At 40.8% G+C, this 22,975-nt stretch overlaps 1 protein-coding gene and 1 long non-coding RNA gene across 2 annotated transcripts in view; both read left to right on the top strand.

The window, feature by feature from the left end:
* The window catches only part of atrnl1a (attractin-like 1a), a 287,103-nt gene that overhangs the window by 177,799 nt on the left and 86,329 nt on the right, over nt 1–22,975 (top strand). The window contains 1 exon segment of the mRNA XM_032542162.1: nt 3,769–3,847. Within this exon segment, the coding sequence (XP_032398053.1) occupies nt 3,769–3,847 (79 nt within the window).
* LOC116705769 (uncharacterized) overlaps nt 10,410–22,975 on the top strand; it is a 20,086-nt gene continuing 7,520 nt past the window's right edge. Inside the window, exons 1-2 of the long non-coding RNA XR_004336029.1 lie at nt 10,410–10,421; nt 16,472–16,483. This is a non-coding gene — a long non-coding RNA (uncharacterized LOC116705769). The remainder of the gene's footprint in view (nt 10,422–16,471; nt 16,484–22,975) is intronic.

The following is a 22,975-nucleotide window of genomic DNA, read 5'->3' as shown; positions in this document are numbered from 1 at the left end:
GTGTGTGTGTGTGTGTGTGTGTGTGTGTGTGTGTGTGAGAGAAGCTTTCGAGTGCTTGTTGTTGCTTGTTTAAACCAAGCCACACCACCTAAAAGAGCAGGAACACGACCAAGTACACGCTCTCACAGGGACCCAGACACATTCTTACCCACAATCCCTGGCTGTTTAATCAGTTCGATTGCTATTACCTGTGGCTGAACGGTCTTAAACCTAAACCTATCAAGAGGCTCAGTGGAGTGTTAACAAACCCACAGGACACTCCCCTCCTCTCCCCTTATCCTTCCCCCTAATGCCTCGGTAATAGCGACAATTAGCCACTCCGCTCCATTGGTTAGATGGCTAAGCTCGGGCCCTGTGGCCCATTAATGGCGAGCTGAGGTAATACAGACTGAATGGGGAATCTTGGGCCTGATTGGATTTGAATCCCAGCCAGTGGAGGGTTTTTCGAAGGTGCGTTTGGAAGACGGAAAATCATTACGAGTGAGATACTGAGTGTGTTTGTCTTAGCTTGAATTGTTCCAGGGAATATGCAGTGCAGTGGCAGTTCCTGGTATACCCGGTGTCTGTTCTGGTTAACCCGTGAAAATGAGGTCTGTTAACATCAGCACGAGCAATTTGAACTATTTTGACAAAGACGTTTTTTATAGGTATACATTTATATATATGGCACTTACCAAAAATAGACGTTGTGTGGCCAGTTTGACTCAGTGGCAGAGCAGGCACACATGTACTAAGAGGTTTATGCCTCGACGCAGAGGTCAAGGGTTCGAAAATGTAGAAAATAGACATTGCAAACTATTTCAGAAGCGAGTAAACACTGACATTAAGAATGTGTAGCATTCATTTAAATGCATAAATAATGTTTGGCTGCCAATCAAAGCCCCAAAGGTCCTCCAAATGAGTTGTTTGTAAATGCCGTCTAGACCGACACAGAAGTGTTTTCTGGTCTAAGGACGGAAGTTTTCCTTTAAGTACCAGGACCACAAATTGTGTTAAAGGATCAAACAGGGTTGAACCATCTCTGTAAAGTGTACATATCTTGTCAAGTCTATTGAGAGAAAACTTTTCACATCATCCTGAAAAAGTCAGAAGTCTGAGTCTTAAAACCGGTTGGTTTTCATCTAGTAACCGCAATGAGCATGTCGTCCTCCTGATCGGGGGGGGGGGGTTCCCAGGTTGTGATGTGCCCGAGTGCAGCTGAGAGGTCGGCTGTGGACAGAAAAAAACGGGCCGCAGCCTCTTCAGCAGCCTGCCTCCAAGAATGTCACGCTCATTACAGCGCTAATGCCATTAACAATGCTGTCATCCTCACATAGAGACACAGGGACATACACACACACACAAGCACACACACAAATGGATGAAGAGGACGATTGTTTTTAAGCTACTGTCCTCAGCAGTTTCTCCGGGACTTCCTGTTGTTAAGTCTTTGGGCGCGCTTGTTTTGAGTTCTTGTCAGAAGTTCTGGTTGAGAGAGGAGCTTTGTGTTCGGCCGGATAACTTTGCCCTCCAGACACTGAACTCTCAGGCTGAGAGTGTGTATGTGTGTGTACTTGAGACCTTGTTCTTTGTTAGAGAGCATCATGTCGCTCGTTGACCCCTCGCTGTCCTAAAATCCCCAGCTGCCTGTGGTCACCGTGGTTTTGTATCTTGCCACAAATCTTCCGAGAATGTTTCTCTCCTTTGTCGTCCCTGCTCTCCGGAAGCTGGAGCTCGAGGACAGGACACCAGTTTGAAGATGCTGCTCTATGTGGTTCTGTTTTTTCCTTTTTGCGTTTTATTTTGTTTTTTTTAACTACAAAGAATACTACCAGCATTAAATACATGTTTTCAAATTATTATCTACACATTCTGGACCCTGAATTGAGTTACACAATGTGAAGAAATTGCCCAATGATTACATAATGGTTTAGAAATGTATAGAAACATAGAAACAAAAGGACAGCTACAAAGGACTCTATAAACATTCAAACATCTTATTGACATTCATGTTTTTTCTTTGATTATTATTTTTCTTCCAATCTCTTTATTTCTTGTCAACAGTACTCTCTGTTGGTTGTAAGTATTACATTGTAGCAGTACAGTGGAGTCTGAAGCAGTGGCTGCTAACCTCAGTGACTTGTGCCTCATTGAAAGGTTGAATGTTTCTAGAAGTAGGGAGCAAAAGCAATTTTTGGTCTTTAATAATAATTCTCGGACTTTGGTTGCATATGATAGCACTAGAAAAGAAAAGGAGTAAAATTGTCAAGTATTTTACAAGAAAACAGAGGAATCCAACACATCAAAGATCATTTTTTTGGAGCAGAAATATGTTTTTGGATATTTTCTTTCATACAGTATCTTGACCCCTTAGATTTATCAAATGAATGTTTGCAAATGTGGCTGATAACACAAGTAGTTGCATTTTTGTCATATGGAGGTGTGTGTATTATTTTACAGTGTGTCCCACACTCAGACCTGTTGTCCTCGGGTGAAATTCGACCCCTTTAAGAAATGTCTATATCTGAAATATGGGTTTCCTTTTACCCAAATGACCACAAAAATGGATTGGATTCTATACAACGCTCTTTTTAAATACAGTTGATCACTTTCATTTCTGACAAAAGTCATCTGTACGTTCCTCTGATCTTAACTATTAGTCTAAATAATTCATAATTTCTGCTTTTTAACTCAAATATTAGGTGTAATTCCATATAAATGAGGGTTATTATTATATGAATATTGAAAAGTACTGTACAACTAGTGGTAGTAAGGTGATGATAGTAAAAACTAAAAAAAAAGTCTGAAGTCTTTTTGACCCGGCAGGACAACACAAGGGTTAAGGCATCAGTGTGTAACTTTTGCCAAATGAGTTGATAACTAAGACCATCAACTCCACACAACTCTCTCTGGATTTCTCAGTACGGCCATGCCGGGGCGGCTGTGGCTCAGTGGTACAGCGGTCCCTGGCCAATCGGAGGGTTGGTAGTTCAATCCCTGGCCCTGCAGTCCCATGTCGAATTATCCTTGGGCAAGACACCGAACCCTGACACCGAACCCGATGCTGCGCCATTGGAGTGTAAATGTGTATGAGTGTTCATCTAATGAGCATGTGGCACCTCGGCCACGTGTGTGTGTGTGTGTGTGTGTGTGTGTGTGTGTGTGTGTCTTAGCGACTACTCCAAATGCTTGGAGTAGTCGCTAAGACTAGAAAAGCGCTATATAACAACATTTATGTTCAGAAGATTTTGCCGTGCGAAGACTTATGCGCACAGACATTAAGTGAAGATAATGATCTCTTTTAAAAGTTCATGTTTTTTTAATACCCCGTGTCCTCCTTGGCTACTAGCAACTGTGTGGCGGAGGTGTGGGGGTGAAGCGTGATCACAGAAGGCTTGTATCATGTGGAACCTCATGGGGGACACAGAAACTACGTACTATAGCTTTAACAGTTTTGAACCAGGACATTCCTTAAGCTCTTTGGACCCAATAGCTCATGAAAAAGAAGGGGTGGCAGATATTGGATAGTGGCAATAGCGTATTATTTCAATGTGTCAGATACATATTTAATCAACATTTAGGTGTTAAGTGGCTGATTCCCAATATTAAAGGACTGCTTCTGAGGATGTAATGAAATCAGAAAAATGGACGTGAGCCCAGATTAGAAACAGAGGAATCCACTTTGGGTAGATGCACCATCTTATTTTGCATACTTTCATGCAACACTATGAATTCCTTAGTTTTAGATTTATTTGATTGACTAACCCTGTGTCTCTGTCCTCTCTCCAGCTGTTTCCTGTCCCTGTTACTGGTCGCGGCTGTGGTTTGGAAAGTCAAACAGACCTGCTGGGCGTCACGACGTAGAGAGGTAGGACGCATTATCATCTCGCATTTGCTTGTTTATGTCCCCCCCAGTGTATCGGCGTGTCATAGTGGTGTCAAGCTGTGTGCACATGCTTCACTCTGCCACACACGAGCTGTTAGAGGCAGCGGCCACGTCGAAGATGAAAGGAGAGACACACTGACGCATCCCCCTCACCCACAGTTATGAAGGGTGGGTTAATGTCACCGGTCCTGGAGGAAGAAAAAGATCTCTCCGCTTAACGAGCGTCGCCGTGACGATAAACAAGGCCATCCCCCTTAATTAGTGCTCCTCATGAACCAATTAACTCAGACGAAGTGATACTAAACGAAGTGGAATGGAGTGATACATCACTTAAAGCCTCAACAGATGCGGCATCATTTCATATTTACTCCTGACCACAAGCACGCACACACACACACACACACAAACGCACACACACACATACACACACGCCCGTGACAGCTCCACTTTGACTTGTTTCGTGTCTTTTCTCTTCTCAGTAATACCCCCCGGTCGCTTTCTCTCTTGTTCTTATGCATTCCTTTCTGTGTTTTGTGTTTGAGTCATCGGGGAGGAATCAGTGTTGCTTGTGAGCAGCGATGATAGTAGTCTGTTTTTATTGGTGTAATCCACACACACTCCACGGGGAAATATTGTGCTTAAATACACTTGTTGGTTGCTGGTCGTCCTTCTGCCACTGCTGCTGTTCTGCCATTATGCAGAAAACGTTGCTGCTTTTATGTGCAAATTAAGTTCCAGTATTTAGATGTTACCGACATGGTATGTTAATTTCATAATGTTTCAAAGAGAATCAGCTTTAATAAGGAGGATGTGTCATCTACTTCAATTTTCTGCAGTCAGTGAGATGAGTTGACATCACTTTTTGTCACTGCGGTTGTTGTCCTCACTGGCTGGCATGCATAAGAAATTAAAGAAATCAGGGAAATAGGAGTAGTGTTGAGTAACGCGCAATTATTTTAGTATTTACATTTTGTGCATTTGTCTTTAGCTACAAATTCCACAAATTCACTTGCAAACCAGCATTTTCTATAACAGATTTGATTTTTTGATTGGTATATGTTTTTCTTCATCAATCAAAACACTTTATCTTACTTTTTAAACTGCGAGTTTTGGGATTCGGATGAAAATCTTACTGACGTAAAATCTACACCTACCAAAACATGGTATGTAAAGCTGCTTTAATCAATATTTCTATATTGACAAGGGAGCAAAGGACTGTGTAACGTGAAAAATTGACCAACCCAAAAAGAATTAGCTGGAATCCTTTCAGCACCTTTCAGTCCCTTCAGCACCATGTCAGCATCTTTTGGCCCATTGTTTTGTTTTTACAGCTCACAGTTTCACTGTTGTGTTTCAATCTCAGGACTCTCATCAGGCAGCTGTTTCCAGTGAAAGTTCAGTGAAGTAAATACCCACTGCACACTACCTGCAAATAGATGGTGAATATAACAGCAGTCAGACGCTTGATAGGCAGATATTTTCTTGAGCAGTCAGAGACCAAAACAAAGCTATAAGCAGAGTGAATGTTGGACTTACAGAAATACATCTCCACGTGTGTTTTTGTTTGTCAGCTTGACAAGTTAATTGGCAATCTGGGCGCAATTGGATAGTTCTTCAACCAATCAGAGCGATGAAGGAGAGGACATATGCAGAGCGACGGAAAAACATCTCAATTAGCGAGCATGTTGCAGAGCCCATTCACCGTAATTCGCTGCTCTGTCGCCATCGTGTAAAGCCCGCCTCAACGGTTGTGATTGGTGCCTCGATTTGGAAAAATTGGGAATGGGCTTGAACGAGCTCATGGCCAGACGGGTTTGCAGAGCAAATCTCAAATTTGCCGGAAGTTCGTCAGGGTTTTCCCAGGCACAAAAATATAACAAATAATGAGCCTGGTATAAAGGTCAGACATGTGAGAATAAAAGGGACTCTTTTGTTGTTTGTATTGGTGCACGCAGGTGTGTATGTTGTGTTTCCAGTGCAGTGATTGATACCTGTACTGTGATGTGTGTTTAGCCAACCATGACCTGACTTGCAGTGTTTGTTTAGCCTTGTTTCCCCAGTGTGAGGAGCAGTGTACCGGCTCCTGGCAAGCCGGCCGACACTCAGCTACATTATTTATGAGAGTCGGTTTCATATCACAGCAGAACCGCAATGCTGCATTTACTGCGCTGTTGGTTTATTTACCCAGATTCCCTGCCATTTCTCTCCGCCCGGCTCTCCCTCTCTAAGGGCTTTTTATTTTATTTTTACTTTTACCATCTCTTGCTTTAGATAACAGAGGATCTAATAAATGGAAACCTCTGCCTTCAAGGGAGAAATCATCACTGTAGGAACTTTCAATTGAACTTCACTTCCTTCCCATCTACATCTACAGATAATGTCCTTTGTTACTTTTTGGACAATCAATTAATTTATCTGGAATGGCACAAAGGAAGCAAATTGAATGCCCCCGAAGTGCGATCTCTCACTTTAGGGGAGCTCAAACAGTAGCTGATTAAAGCGAAAAAGAGAAAATGTTTCACAGATTTTACTGACTAATGGTATTCATCCAACCTTAGAGGGCAAACCGTGACATTTCAAAAAGGCATTTAGTTCATTTTCTTCACCACTGTTGTTACATTACAGGAAACGTCTTGAAATGTCATCACGGAAACCAACTGCTGTAAGCAAGTCAGCCACAATGCAAACTATGTTAATGAGCCAGGCGTCAGCAGAGAAGCCCTTTCGCTATAACAGGAGCGCTTCCTGTTGCGGGCAAAAAGCAGACACATGACCCAAATGTCAGATGATGTGTCTTTAAATTGATCTTTATATTCACACAAGCTTTTCTCCTGGCTGCATGGGAATTAGAACTAGTTTTTTTCAACTGGCTGTGGAACAAGATGATACAAATGTTGGAATTAGAAACGAGGAGGAGGAGAGGAAGAGGAGAGACAGACTGATGTTTTCTCTTTTTTTTTCTTTTTAGGTAGAAATGGTTCAAAATGTCCTCGTGTTTATCATCTGTACCTGTGAAAGTTCTTTGTTTGGCGCTCTTATACTTCTTCACCTTACTTCCTTGTTTGCTCCTATGATAACATAATTGCTACGGCCCCTGGACAACAAGCGTAAATATGGGTCGTTATAAGCTGATTGCACGATCGACCTATAGGGCTGTTTACTGTGCGAGTATCATTTTAGGAACTGTTTATAGATGAAGATAGACAAATGGACAGACCGGAAACTAAAAGACAGACCGCTAGTCTCAGAAACATGGAGGAAAATCCACATTAAAACAGAGGCCACTACTGACTTACAACAACACAGGTTTAGATTTTTCTGTTAAGTGTCCTCCCTTTAGCCATGAAATCAATGAGTTTCTTTCTAACTTTAAAACTCTAGTTTTAGACCATGGCTGTGGCCGAAGAAAGTGACAAACTGTTGTTTTAGTTGTTTGAGGGACAAACAAATCAATACTTGAAAAGTATATCAAAATAGTTTCTATTGGTGGTTGTTTTACTTCAGAAGATAAAGCAAGTGCAGCTCATCTCTTCAGATGTCTATTTACCCATTTATCAGTTATCATAGAAGATCTACAGTGAGAGTGAGAGAGTCAGAGACACATGCAGAGATAAATGACATTATAAGGGGCAAGATTCCAGATCGGCTCATCTGAGCTTTTATTTCCTCAAAGGCAGAGCAGGATACCCAGGGCTCGATTTACACCTATCGCCATTTCTAGCCACTGGGGGACCATAGACAGGCTGGGGGAAATATTAGGTTTAATTCTATATAAATGAGGGTTATTGACCATGAATTCCAAAAAGTACTGTAAAACTAGTGGTAGTAAGGTGGTGTTAGTGAAAACAAAAACAAAAAACAAGTCTGAAAATTCTAACTTCAAATTCTAACCCAGGAGGATAACACAAGAGTTATTACAAAGGCTCTGTGACATTTAGACTGAGCAGGCAGAGCTGCAGAACAGCTGAATCCACACGTTCAACGGTATCAGCTGCCCTTAACTAAAAATAAAAAAGAATATTTGTGCTGACACATCATAGTTCTAAAATATGTAAGTGTCAATAATCGTTCTGTCAGGTTGTAATATTATAAACTGAGTGGCTCTTTCTAGTTTTTCTGCAGTGTGAAGTATCATGTCTTCTCTCGCTCGTCTCTGACTCCAGAGAGCTGGTCTAGTGGGACAACCACAGCAGAAGGTGAAAATGGGATCTGCTCATTGTTAATTATGGATCACAACCAGGCACAGGACTACAGAGAAAACTGGGTATTAATAGAACAACGTCTTTATGTTAATTGCTTTTTTTTCCCCTCATACTTTTTATAACCAACAATCATTTTTGGATATGAGATCAAACAATCAAAAGCTACTTTGAAATTCTAATTCTGATGCGCAGAGACAGGCTGCGCGAGATGTCTCTGGTTTTTCTGTAAGAGGGTTGCCCCTCTGAAGACTGTTTGTTTGTGTGTGTGTATGTGTGTGTGTTGTGGGGTGCTATCACAGCTTTTATCGCCTTTTGGCCATACTGTATATATAAGTCAAAAAACATGGAAGCGCAGCCAACCAGAAGAACAAGATGGAGGTTGACTTCTAAGATACATGTTTGATCCTTCTTTTCTCCCCTATTAAATCTGTCATGTCAAATAACTAATTAAAATCCTTGATGTTTGTGCATGGCTGTCATATATGTTTTGACCTAATAGGCCACCGTACAGTACCCTTCCACTGAATTCAAAATGCAGGATAAAAGCCTAGTATCAAAAACTTAGACTAGCGGAAAGCCATAGTCAGTACTAGCTATCTTTGTTGGGAGTTTCACGTGCTCAGTATCTCGGTAAGATCCCATCAGCTAGATAACTCTTTCTCCAGCTTTGGTCAGTCCAAGGCAGGATCAGCTGGGAGACTTCTTCTAGATGACGGCCACCTGTGGAATACCTGCAGAACAGGGACAGGAAGTAGTTCCTTTGGAGATTATGGTCAACTAGTGTGTGTTGTAGCAGTGTTTTGTCATTGAGAACAAGCTAGCATGCTAGAATGCTATGGTTAGCCACCTTGTCTCGGCTAGTTACATAGAAATCCATGTAGATCCCCCGGAGACTGAAGGCAGAGGACATCCAGAAACCTGTATCTCACTCAAAACAGCATGGATGTTTTTTTTTTTCCCAAGTATGCGTGTGGAAGCACAAGAGACACAAAATAACACCCCAAAGTGTTTTTTTCATAATATGGGTACTTTAATAAATTGACCTCGCAGAACACAGGAGTTGCTGGTCTACTGCTGCCTTGATCTGTCTGTGTTAGTGTGTGTGACTTTGCGGTTTTAAAAGTGATAACAAAACTAACCACTGAAGGCAGCGCTAGACCGGCAACTCCTGTGTTCTGTGAGGTACAATTACAGTTTTTAAAGAGGTGAACATGTACGTATAGTGTACACTGAAACAGAAATGTTTGTGTCTAAAGTGTGTTTAGGTTATGCCGCATCCACAGCAGTACATTGTTCAGCTTCCGCCTCGGTACTCCTGCCTGCTTCTCCAAAATGACTTTGAATTAAAAAGACAAAATATGATGGATTTTGGAAATTGCTCCCAAGTTCTTGTTATTAATTAATGATAAACACTAACACCTCTGTGCTCTCCCCGTCCATCTGTCTCTCTATAAAACCTTGTTCCTCTCAGTTTGGTCATTTATCTGCTAGCTGGAGCGTTTTTCATATTCACAATATCACAGACAGATGTTGCCACTCATCGATATTTTCGAGCAAATACCTTGATGTCAATATTGCGGCGATATTGTAGGGTTGATTATAAGTGCTCATGGTGTATTTACACAATAAGATTTTTGATGAATAATCATCAATATCGTGGATTTAATGACTAAGTGGGTAAGGGCAAATAACATCTCATCTCTACATTCTGTGAATAATTTAAACTAGGTCCTGTGTTGCAGTGTGTTATTATTTTGGTCGTTTGTCTTTCAGTGATGCATGGAATGTTGTTGTTTTTGGTGGTTGTTTTTAATGTAATAATGCAAGGCAATGTATAACTGCACAAGTTCTGGGTGGACTCCAGGCAGAATAGCTGTGTCTGTGGCCCCAGCTAGTAGAGGTCCCAATAAATCAAATCAAACAGCTAGAACAGTCTGGTGTGTTCAGAAAATTATGTGCATATCTAATGCAGCTTTTAAAACCAGGAAACAACAACACTGTCTCATTACGACATCTAAATTTAAGACGACATCTGGTCTAATATATTGATATAGTCTCGCATTGCCAGACCTTCCTCCACAGCGCTGCAGAAGAGGGTCTGGCTAGTCCACACAGCATTCTGGGATGGGAGAAAAGCGTGCTCTGTTTTATTGGCATTACTTTAAACCAATCACAATCATCGTGGGTGTTGCTAGGCACTGGACAGAGCAAGGCTGCCTCTACAGAAAAATAAATAAGCGTTTTGTGGAACATGTGTGCGTTGAAAAGTAGTTTTAGTTGTTACCAGAAAACTCAGATTGGACAGATAGTTCAATTCAATTAAATTTTATTTATAGTATCAAATCACAACAAGAGTTATCTCAAGACCTTTACAGATAGAGCAGGTCTAGACCACACTCCAGAATCCACAGGACCCAACAGTTCCAGTAGTTTCCTCCAGAGCAAGCAACAGTCTGGATTTACCCTGCAGAGATCTGAGGACCGGTAACCAGAGTCCTCAGATTGGACAGATAGTCTAGCTAGCGTCTGGATTTACCCTGCAGAGATCTGAGGACCAGGTAACCATAGTCCTTAGATTGGACAGATAGTCTAGCTAGCTGTCTGGATTTACCCTGCGAGATCTGAGGACCAGGTAACCATAGTCCCAGATTGGACAGATAGTCTAGCTACTGTCTGGATTTACCCTGCAGAGATCTGAGGACCAGGTAACCATAGTCCTCATTGACAGATAGTCTAGCTAGCTGTCTGGATTTACCCTGCGAAGATCTGAGGACCAGGTAACCATAGTCCTCAGATTGGACAGATAGTCTAGCTATTCTCTGGATTTACCCTGCAGAGATCTGAGGACCAGTAACCATAGTCCTCAGATTGGACGATGCTAGCTAGCTCTGGATTTACCCTGCAGAGATCTGAGGACCAGGTACCATAGTCCTCAGATTGGACAGATAGTCTAGCTAGCTCTCTGGATTTACCCTGCAGAAATCCACCAGAGTTTGGAACGCCAACACAGAGAAAGCGGAAGATCACGGACATCCGGACAAAATGAGGGACTTCCGGCGGCACCTTAACAATCCTGGAAATGAAACGTCGTTGGTATAGACTAATTTCAATATGATATCAACATATTGCCCAACCTTACAATAAGTTGTCCTAAAGACTTCTCAGCTCGTTGTACAACCCCAGCCGACTGTAACCTCGCCCTCCTGAAGACTCAGACTGGCCTCCCTCTGATTCGATCTCACTGATTACGATGAAGATTGCTGTTAGCTGAAACAACTCCTGACCTCTCTTCACCGTTATTACGGCAGCTCACCCCCCCACATTCATTTTTTGAATTAGATGTTTGTGCTCCTCTTGCATGAGGCAATTAACATATTGTCAAATTTCCCATACACTCATTACGGAATTGCACTCGGAGATACTCCAGTCTGCATTACAGGGGGGCAAGAATTTGCAGCATAATGAAGAGAGCTTGATTAAAATTTAAGTTTTAGGGCTGTTTTGTTTGTTTAGGACTTGCCAGCGCTGCACGACATCCAATAAGATGGCTTGTGGAGCTAATTACACTGCTGTAAATGGCTTCCTGAGGTCTTTTACAGTCTAATTTCAACTGCTAGATGATGAGTAAAGGTGCTTAACTTAATTTTAATGAAAGATTGTGTCAAACCCAAAGCCATTTATTAAGACAGTAAGTAGGCAATATTGTCCATAGATACAGAAAGCAAACAACCATTTAAAAAAAACGAGGAAGCATACAGTGTGATTCCTCTGCATCCCTAGCTTTATATATTTTGTTTTACAAAAAAGCCTTTTTTTTAACTTTTACTGTGAGGCTGCTCTGAGTTCTACAGATGTGTTGGGCTGTGATTGCTCAGTTCTTGGCTACCACTACCGCACACTTTAATCTGGCGTTGGAGAGATTAGGGTGTCTGGACCAGTGAATGCCAAAGTGTGTGTGTGTGTGTGTGTTCTACAGATGTGTTTGTGTGTCGCTTATTTGGCTGGCTTTAATCAAGGTGACAGATTAGTAGAAAAGGGTTAATGTGGCCGAGCATGGCTGGGTGTCTGTGGACGGCTGCTGTGTAAACAAATCACAGAGACGAGATGGGAACACACACATGCACACACACACACACACACCACAACAAGCCACCATGCTGCCTCTGTGACCAAATGTTTCTGTCTGGGAATGGTGGTTGTGTAACTAATGCTTGGTGAGAGCTACATTACCCGTTGCGGCTTAATATTTAGTCAATATGTGACTTGATGGATCGGCTAAAACCTATTGAAAGAAGACTATATAAAATAGAAGGATAAGTCAAAAGCGTTATTAACAGTGCAAACCCATCTTAACGGCGTTAATTCTTTTATCGCGAGATTAACGATCTTTTTGCACAAAGCAAACCGATCCACTTTTCCATGTTGAAAAGAGCATTAAACTGAGAAAAAAATATTGGCCATAAAAAAATTAAGGGACATTTAGAATAGATAAAAATGTGTGATTACTGGAATATTAACTGTTGACCTTGTCAGTGTTGAACTAGTCTGGATAAACTGACATTTCCTGGATAATTGTGACATAGGATGCATGACATGTTGCTCTCGGTGAATTGCTTTCTTAAACTTGTTCGCCTCAGAATCTAATTTGGAGCTAGCAAGCTAAAGATAAATAATGAAATTTGGATTGTGCAACAAGTATCACCTGCTTGGTTCTTCTGGAGAATGATTGTAAAGATTTACAAAGAACATGTTAAGAGCATTAACTCTCTAACTGGGACGTTTTGGGACAGAGAGAATATTGTATGTGGCGTTTACACTTGCAGGCTATTGTTCCACCAAAGCAAGTTCCCTCCCGAGACTATTTGGCAGAGACACCATCGCTGCGTCCGAGCTTAGCGCCGCCCAAGATGATTATGATTGGTTTAAAGAAATGCAAACAACCCAGAATGTATGTGTGGTGTAGCCAGACCTTACTTCAGAGAGCTGTGGGAATAGAGCTGGCGATGCGAGACTGGTGTTGGACTGAACTTCGCTGTTGGGTTGAACCTGGGCTCAGGTGTCTCAGTGGGTAATTTATTCTGTCTCCATCTCAAATGATAAGCACCTTTTGAAGACAATCAACATTCTGGAAAACATAACAGCATGTTCAGTATTGATATGTCACAGTAATGTTTGACCTTTATGTACTTTTACAAACAGCTCACTGATCATAAGGTAGTACATGAAAAAAAAAAAATGTTGTGGCCTAATTTGACTCCCAAATTGAAATGAAGTTGCATCTCTATTTCTGTGTATACATGCACTGTATGCGCTGCATAGAAAGAATATCTGACATCACACAGAGTTAATGTACACAGTGATGAAAACCCTCCGTGGATTTTTCTAGTCCTGTTTATCCTCGCATTGAGAATGGGGAAATTTGAAAACATGAGATGCAGTAAATGTTAATGACACTTCTGTTATCGGCGCGGCCCAGGTGACCGCCGTCGCCATCACAGATCCAGATTAGTTTGAAGCTGCCGGTGTTCAGAGAGAAATTCAGCAGCAGCACACTGCCACCGGCTAACTTCAAAAGCATCGGCATGAGAGAGACAGGAGGGGGTCTGGTTGTGGAGGGGGGGGGGGAGTTTTTGTGAGGGACACAACAAGGACATCTCCCCGGAGCCATATGGTGGTTGAGATGGTTTTATACGGTTGTGTTTGTCTGTCCGTTCCGTTTAGGGTTTTTACCGGGAAGCGCCGTAGGCCAGCCGTCTTTAATAATATATCTCCCTCCCTCCCCTCCGCTTTCATTCCCCTCAACCATCTCTCTTTCGGTTTCTCTGTCTCTTTTTGTTTCTGCTGTTATCCCAAAATATGCTCCCGGTTGTCATTGTGACTGATGGCCAATGTGGACTCAAGGTTGGAATGAGTGGTCTAGCTGTTATTAATAGCGTTACACCTGAACCGGGGGTTTGACTCCTGGACCTTCCCTCCACCTGCTGTGTGTCTGCATGTCTGTACAGACCCACCTTTTATATTAGAAGCACTTTATGTGTGTGTTTATGTATATTCAGTGAATAACTGTGGTGAAATGTAACTACAAACCTTTTCTATTTACTTTACTTTGAGTACAATTTTGAGGTACATGTACCTGAGTATTTCCATTATTATATACTATACTTTATTCTTCTAATCCACTACATTTGGAGGCAAATATTGTACTTTTATCTCCACCATATTTAAATTATTAATTAATTTGCATATTTAGATTATTACAAATGTAAATCAATTTTATTATGATGTATTTTTATAGATTGTTACCCAGCAGTATGTCACATAATTTAAATTAGCTAACATTAAAGTGCTGTACACATTTACGCATCACTACATAAATAATTATAATGCACATATGTGTATATATATGTACATATGACTGTGAAATGGGCTATTCTGCATAATGATAACTTTGTAAGTATATTAAGATGCTAATACTTTTGTACTTTTACTTATAACAGAGTATTTCTGTGCTGTTGTATTGATCATTTTACCTATCTGAATACTTTTTCCAACATTGGTGTATACTGAATATCACATTTTGACACTTTTACATATTTCCTTACACATTAAAATCAGGTCAGTTTTCCAAAAAGAGAATTTTAAATCAAAACCACCAGTGATCACCAGCATTTTTACCTTTTGGGCACAAATAGTTGATTATAAGTAGCCCAGTCTTCTATTAAATATGTTTATATTGTTATATCATTTTTGAGCCCAAAAACAAATAAAACAAATAATTATTGCCAGTATTTGCCAAAGAATTATGTGGCGCCGACAGTTAAGTTTAGAAAAGAGATTGCGGTTTGAATTGAAACACTTCCGGGGCGCAAACTACGCTGCGGCCTGGCTTTAAGTGTCCCCGTCCTCCTCCCTACGCTGTCCACAGCGCTCTTAGACAGCAGCATTGTGGGACATACAGCAGAAAATATGCGGAGAACATTCATATTACATATTATATGTACGAACGTTTCATGAGAACAGCCTGCTTCATGCTGTGGCCTAACTTAAGTGTCACGTGACCACCCAGTGTAACTGTCACATGAACAGCTGTAATTTTGAAAGATATAAGACAAATTGTTACAACAAACTTTTTGTAGGACATCATAAGAACTAGATTTCAACCAATTATCAGCCCTGGCCAATTATTGGGGCTGATAGTGGGCAATTTGGAGATTATTGGCGTCATTGTATTATTGGACCGCTAATCAATAAAGTTAATTCATTAAAAAGTTTGCTATGTTTGCTCCGCTACAGCTCTGTAAGCACTTGTTAGCATGTTAAAACTTCAGGAAGCTATTTTGTTTTTTATTACTTTTTATGACTGTGTATTATGTTTAAAGTGCCTTTTTTTATTGAATAATAGCTTTTTCAGTTTTTAGCTTAAAGCTCTTAAACAATATTGTGTATTGGAGTTTGTAATGTTCCTAAATGTTAATTTTGACCAGAAGATTTTCCTTTTTACGATATGCATATCTGTTATGTGTGATGTTAATTGGTTTTATTAACTACTAATTATTGGTATCAGTCCTGAAAAAGCAGAATCAGTTGACCCCTTTTAAGAACCCGTTGATGAGAATGCATTGGTTACTGTAAGGTTTCATCAGCATGGACGTTGGGTGTACAAAGCACAGGACATATTGGGTTTAGGTTAATAAAACACTTGGTTAGAGTAAGGGAGCGATGGTGGTTTGGGTTAAATACCCGACCAGTCTGGTGACTGGCGTCAGCGTTCTCCTCTAACCCTGGAGTATGTGCTTTGAGTTGGCTAAACAAAGTAGACCAGCACCTGCCTCGCTACGGATCCTCTCTTAGCCTCGTATACAAAACCGTGCAGTTCCATCAGAGCTGACACTTTGGCCTGCATGTAGCACATCTTGCACAGATCAAAGCTGAACCGTCAAAGAATGCTTTGAATTTAAATAGATGCTGTCGCTGCAGTGGATCCCAGAGTCTCTAAGCTGCATTGCTGCATACATGGCCGGTGTGGGAGTTCTGGGGATGTGTTGCTAAACATATCTTTGTACTAACATAATCCTTGTCCTATCATAAACCAGTGGACAATGATGATCCTAATCCTGCACTAAGAAGCTTTTCATAAACTGGAAGAGCGCGCACACACACACACATTGTGGTACTTCAGCAAAACTTTAAATATACACTGTGGATGAGAGCTGTGACATATTACTTCCTAAATGTTGGATCTGGATCTTCCAGTGAGGGTAGACTAACTGCACACATTGAAATACCGTAAGCATGCTTTTAAAAAGCCTGGAAACATTTGTTGAACTAGAAATTTCATTTTCAAATTCAAAGCATTCTCAATAAAGATCGACATCACTTTGATTTCAGCTTAGTTGGCAATCAGATGTTTAACACAGTAGAGATTGAAGAACCAATGTCTTGGTGCTCAATTTGGTGCAATTGATTAATTGCGTATATTTTTTGTATATTACGTATTTAAGATCAGAAACACTTTCCTTTCAAACGCATCAGCAAAACAGTAGATGGAATGTAGTATATACAAAGGTAATATATGTTTTTTTAAGGTATTCAACTATATATTATATGACCATTGTTTATTTGACTAGCTTGTCAGTTAACACATCAGATGAAGGTCAACACCTCCATCAGTTCTATGAGTGAACTTTTCAGTCATCACCTAAAACCTGAAGATTAAAATTGTCATCACTTTGTTCAGATGATGTCAACAGTGAAGATTCCACAAGAAGAGCAGTTATCTTCTTTTGTTTGATGCATTTCTCAATAACACAAGGTTGGAAGTGGGACCTTTTAGAACATCTGGATTTAATAATTGAGGTTGCTGATGTTGGTGTTGCAAATGTACTCAAATTCATACACTTAAAGCTTTAGTGAGTAACGTTTTGTTATTAATGCTACAAAGGTAATTAAGACTATCCGCTCCACCCAACTCTCTCTGGATTTCTCAGTATGTTCAGAAGATTGTGGCGTCCGGCGACTTTTGCGTGCAGAAACTGGAGTGAAGATAATGACCTCTTCTGACGAGTCCATGCTTTTTTAATCCTCCATGTCTTCCTTGGCTGCGTAGCAATTGCGTTTTATTGCCATGACTTAGAATTCCTCATAGGGGGCGACAAAAACTTTGCGCTATAGCTATAATTACGTTAGTGCTGCTTGTTCTAGTATAGTCTCACATCGCCAGATCTGTCTTCACAGTGCTGTGTCAGCGATGGAGGATGGTCTGGTTGCACTGCCTATCTATTCTGCGATAGGGGAAAAACTCTCTGGCCTGTTTGATTTCTTTAAACCAATTACAACCGTCCTGGGTGGGGCTTACCTCTGATAGGATGGGACATCTGGCACGTGACAGCCGCACCGGATGTTAGTCCTTATCATAGCAATGTACATCTGTTGAGTCAGACTAGTTCTGATCTAGTTTAAGTCCAAGACCTGCTTGCTTGATATGCTGGGCGCAACAGTTTCTAAGATGCATAGATGGGTGGATGGATGGATGGATGGATGGATACTTTATTCATCCCAAAGGAAATTTTAGGCATCCAGTAGCAACACAATACACATATATCACACGTACATAAGAATAAAAATCACTCACAGAAATGCAATGACCATGATAAGGTAAGGTACTATGGTAGACTGTGTGCAAAAGTAAACAGTGCACTGGTTTGGAAGAATGTCTGTAAATGCGGTATGAATCATTTAAAGATGGGTATTTTACAGAAAGAGAAAATAGGGTTTGGTTGATATGTGAAAGTATTTTGATTGGTCATGCACCAACAAACTCTACCAACAAACTCATGCATCAAACTCTAAACTTCAAATGTTGTTCTCTCCCTTCCCCACAAAGTCACAGAGCAGAAAGAAAGCACAGGTGCAGAAACTGAAATCAACAAAAATTTAGAAGTATTTCTTCACCGTTTGCGTGTAAAGTAAGTAAATATTCCCTTTTCATGCAGAACAGTTTAACGTATCTACACTCATTACACAGAACTGGCTCCCTCTGAACCGTAAGTTACTCTGTCACTTCAGTTTAAAACTTAATGCACGTTTCACAAACATCTAATGTAACACACTGAAGATAAGGCTTATTCCTTAAGTGCAGAACAATCTCAGTCCAATTAGCTGCTCATTCAGGAAACGTATCCAGACGGGAACTAGTGCTGCTGCACTGACACCGATTTGTTTAGCAAGCAGATTAAACTGAGTCTCAACTGCACCAAACTTCATTTCAGATACCTGAACGCATATCAGGCTGAATATCAGTTGTTGCTTTAGAACAAGTGGAAGCCAAATTGCTTGTGGGAATTAAATGACAGACTGTATACACACACAAAACAATAATGAGCTAGGTCCGCGGAGAGAGCAGTTTGCATAACACAGAGAAGTCTGGGTGTAAGTCTGGGTGTAAATTGTTTTCCTGGTGCGAGGAGCGAGGAGTTTAGACGAATCACGTCCATACGCTCATAATAAAGCCTGAAATTTGAAAATAGCAACTTCCAGGCCTGGAGAAGTTTTGGAAAAATAAATACAGAAAGTTTTGGAAAAGCCATAACATTTTTCAGTTACACTTGTACACATCTACTTGAAGGTATCTACATTAGACATCCTGTTCATGACATACTGTACACTGTCATTACCGTGGCATAAACATTATAAACAAGTCATAAACGTTTATGACATAACGCTTCTTTTTGGTTTTGTCATGAGAAGTTAGGGTTATGGTTATGGTTCATGTGTCATGACTGTGTCATGACAGTGTCATGTCACTCATATGTAGATACATTCAAGTAAAGTGTTACCATTTTTTCTTTACAAATTCCTGTATAATAGAGTGTAGTTCGGTTAAGATGAATTGAGAAAAAGTCTATATTTTTCACCCCGATATAACCAAGGTGACACCCGCTGCAGCGGTTTCTTTCTCACCCACCGTCACACAAAGGACCAGAAACCAGGTCCTACCTTACTGCAGAGGTACTGTGGCCACTGAAGTTGGCTAATTCTCAGTATTCCTACAAAATGCCGCCAGTGTTGAGTAGAATGTTAGGGGAAAAAACAAAGCAAATTACAAGACAACATAATCATATTGCGCTTTTCAAAAAATCAGAAATGTAGGACAATTTTTTTTGCCACTGACAGACTCATTATGTTATTAGTACTCAGTATGTTATAAGTATATTTAACGGGTCCCTACAGAGATACACGTGTGCATAGTTGGTTTAAAATCGTAGTGACAAAATCTTTTGTTGCAAAAAATATAACGTTTCTCGATGATACTGCTGCCTTTTAAAGTTAATATCTGTTACTGGACACAACTATTAACTTGTTTATTTTTCAAATATTGTTGCCTCCCAGTAGTTTGTCAATTAGGACTAGATAATAGAGTTCTCCCATTTTTGACCCATTTCAAATTTTTACAAGAAGAAAAATGGTACAAGTTACATTTTTTTCTACCTGAAAATCAATGGCCTTTCCTTATTTTCGGTGATGAACATGTATTCTTGACTCAAGTCAGAAAATTATTCTGGATATGACCACTTATGTTTTTCCAAGATAAGAATGATCACACGTGAATTTTTAACATGAATTATAACCTCATGACAAAAAATGAACCCCACTTCCATTTTTTATTGTGTGCTAGTAGAGATTGATGCATTCCCTAAACATGTATGTTATCTCAAGTGTTAGAAATTGAGATAAAGACAATATTTGTTAATAGATTATGAAGTAATATTATATTTCAGAAAACCCCAAATAAGTCACAGGTTAATTTGACCTGAGGGATACGAGAAGGTCCTGAAGGTGAAGACAATACAAGGGTTATGGATGTCTATTTTATTCTTATTTTGCATGTATACACAGATGTTTTAGAGAATGTGTGGTCATGAAAATGTACCTCAAAGGCATGGAAATGTCATGGAAATGTGTTAAAAATGTGTACGAACCCTGATCACATCTCAACGTTAACCTTTCAAAATAATGACTTTGCAGAGGGAGGGATAAATTAAGATGGATTTTTACAATGAAACATAATAGAAAGACACAAAAGTTACAAGTCTTTTTGTAAATCCATTTATAATGTAATTAAAGACAGAACATTGAAATACAACCATTAAGTGGCACTTTCAGCTTTAAACATATTAAATTCTTCATCAGATATGACCTAAGTTGCATGCTTACGCATGATGACGTCTCCATGACGACCCAGACAACATCACCTGCCGATAAAGCATTTGGTTAAAAGTCTGGAAAAAGCTGAGTTTTTGTTTATAAATAGGTCAGCGTGCGTGCGTGCGTGCGTGAGCGCGTGCGCGTTTGGATATTAAAAATCAATTAGTGTTTATTAGGAACTAGAATTCATTGTAATGATTTTCACTTCACTCCATTTCCATTCTGAGTGTGTTAGACTAAACGTTGTATTCAGTGCTGCGGGACCGGGTCACAGAGCCGCTGGATGAGCTATAATTTCTTCCTGTTGTAGCACTCCGTCCACCGTCTGCATTCCCGAGGCTTCCTCCTGAGGCCGTCGGCGGGAGGTGAAAAGAGATTTGCATTTCTCTACTCGACTGAGGCGGAGCTTGTGCGACTAAAATCACTTTGCAGTCCGAAGCAAACGCAGGCTTACCTTCTCAAACTTAAACGCACACACAGCAGCTAGATGCACAGGTGTATAGACTATGAGGCCTGGTACTTATTAAAAGTTTAACATCTGAACCAAAGCTTTGTCCCCAGGGCATTTGGCCCATCATCTGTGTGTTTTTATTTTGTCTCCGTGATGTGACACACAGTCAGTGGGCAATCGCAGACAAAAGAGAGGTTTGGTCCACGATGTGCGTGCATGCAGAATGGGCAGCCATCTAAAGAGTTAGGCAGCATCAACACGGGGGAAGGAATTAATGAGACCAATCACACCTGCGTGTTTAGCACGAGAAGGTCAGCACACAGATGGAAAGAGAGAGGAGAGAAAGATCAGTGCGTCAAAGGAAGTCCCTCGGCAGTCTAAAACTTTAACAGCATAATTAAGAGAGACAGGTTAAGGAGAGGAGCCTTGTCGGGCTAGAACTCTCCCCAACCGGATCGGGCTGCACTGCCCTGCCTCCCTCTACTATGATTATGTTATTAATTATATGGTAAATGAATCTGACGACTATGACACGAAGCAGGTGGGCCGGGCTAGGCAGACGCTGCGACTGCTCACTCCGTAACTATAAGCTTTATCAAAGAGGAGAGTTTTAAGTTTTAATCTTAAATGTGGTGACGGTGTCTGCCTCCCGAACCCAGACCAGGGGAGGAGAGTAGAGGGGAGGAGAGGAGAGGGGGGGAGAGGAGAGGGGGGGAGAGGGGGGGAGAGGAGAGGAGAGGGGGGAGAGGAGCTTGATAGTTAATGCACTGAAATTGAAGGTCATCATCATCATCATACTCTCCCTCCATCAGCTATAAAAACACAAACGGCTTCTATGTCAATCAGCAGCCTGGCAACAAGTACCTGACGGCACACAGACAGATATCAACTACTCATACACTCCATGTGAGACGCCCTGAGAGACTCCACTGCCAGAAAGACAATTATTGTCTCATTAGAGAATCTCTGAGCAGAGTGCAGCATCGCTCCTTCCTCTCCATCTCTCTGCCTCTTCCTCTCTAGCTCCCTCTCTCACAATCTTCCAATGTACTGTTCCGTTCCTCTTTCATTTCTCACGTTACTTTACGTTAACATGGACATGCTAGAGCACAGGCCAGCACCTACATACACACTTATACATGGGATGGAAATGCATATCTTTTTTTAATTTACCTCCTTTGAAGCACTGTAAAGAAAAACATTTTACTGAGAAGATTAAAATGTCACAACAATTAACATATAGCAGATCATCAATAAAAAGTCAAATATTTGTTTTGTTACATTTTGTCTGTGATGTGTGTTTTGGACATTTAAGTGTCAAATATGCATTTGACACTGGAAATATTTGCCATGAGCTTAATTGGATAACCCATCTTTAATTTGCAACTTATCTATCCTTCCGCTATATGAAACTGATGCAAAAAACATGATTTCTCAGAAACCACCCTTTTGTGTTTGTGCGAGACGTACCGGGCTTTCAACTAAGTCAAATGTAAACAATTATGTAGATGCTCAGAGCAACTGCTCAACTGTGACTTTTTATGCTACTTCCTCTCACAGCACACAGTCTGCAAATGGAGGAGCTTATTTACACACCTACCTGTTTCCCACACACCTGTGTACCTGTGGCTGATTACCTTTATGCCTTCCAAAAGGCAATACTGTACCCAGTGCTCACACAATCCTTTGCAGATTAATTTGCATAACTAACGTAGTATAGAAACAAAACAAAGTGGTGTAATGACTAAACAAGCGTTAAAAAGTGACGCCAATGGGTCCTGACTAGTTGAATTGGAGTCCCTTGTAAACCTGGTTTGTTACTATATAGATGACAAAGCCCCAATGGCTTTGATAAAACGTTGATATAACGTTGATATTGTACGGCCTGGTAATGAGAACAGGTTGGAACTCTAGCCTCCTGCATGAAAGTCAGACAGGCTACACACACACCCTAACTTTTTCCAGTAGCTGCACATAGAGGACACTTTTCACGTTTTGCTGAGCATTTCAGTGCAAATTTGAGTTTGCTCAGATCAGGGAAAGTGTCAGAATACCCAGAAGAAACTTGTTAATTAGTAGACACAGCCTGGGTGAAACAGAACTACTGGCTTCAGCTTTTAATATCAAACAAGACCAATGAGCCACGATACCAGCCTGCTTTATGGAAAGGATTTCACTTCCCCCCCCCTTGCTGAATTCTCGGGTCGGAGCAGAGGACTGTCTTCTCCCGCTCGGCTGTAATGGAACAGGGCC

Source organism: Etheostoma spectabile, chromosome 17, assembly GCF_008692095.1.
Source record: "Etheostoma spectabile isolate EspeVRDwgs_2016 chromosome 17, UIUC_Espe_1.0, whole genome shotgun sequence".
Lineage (NCBI taxonomy): Eukaryota > Metazoa > Chordata > Actinopteri > Perciformes > Percidae > Etheostoma > Etheostoma spectabile.
This window is presented reverse-complemented; position numbering and strand designations above follow the sequence as displayed.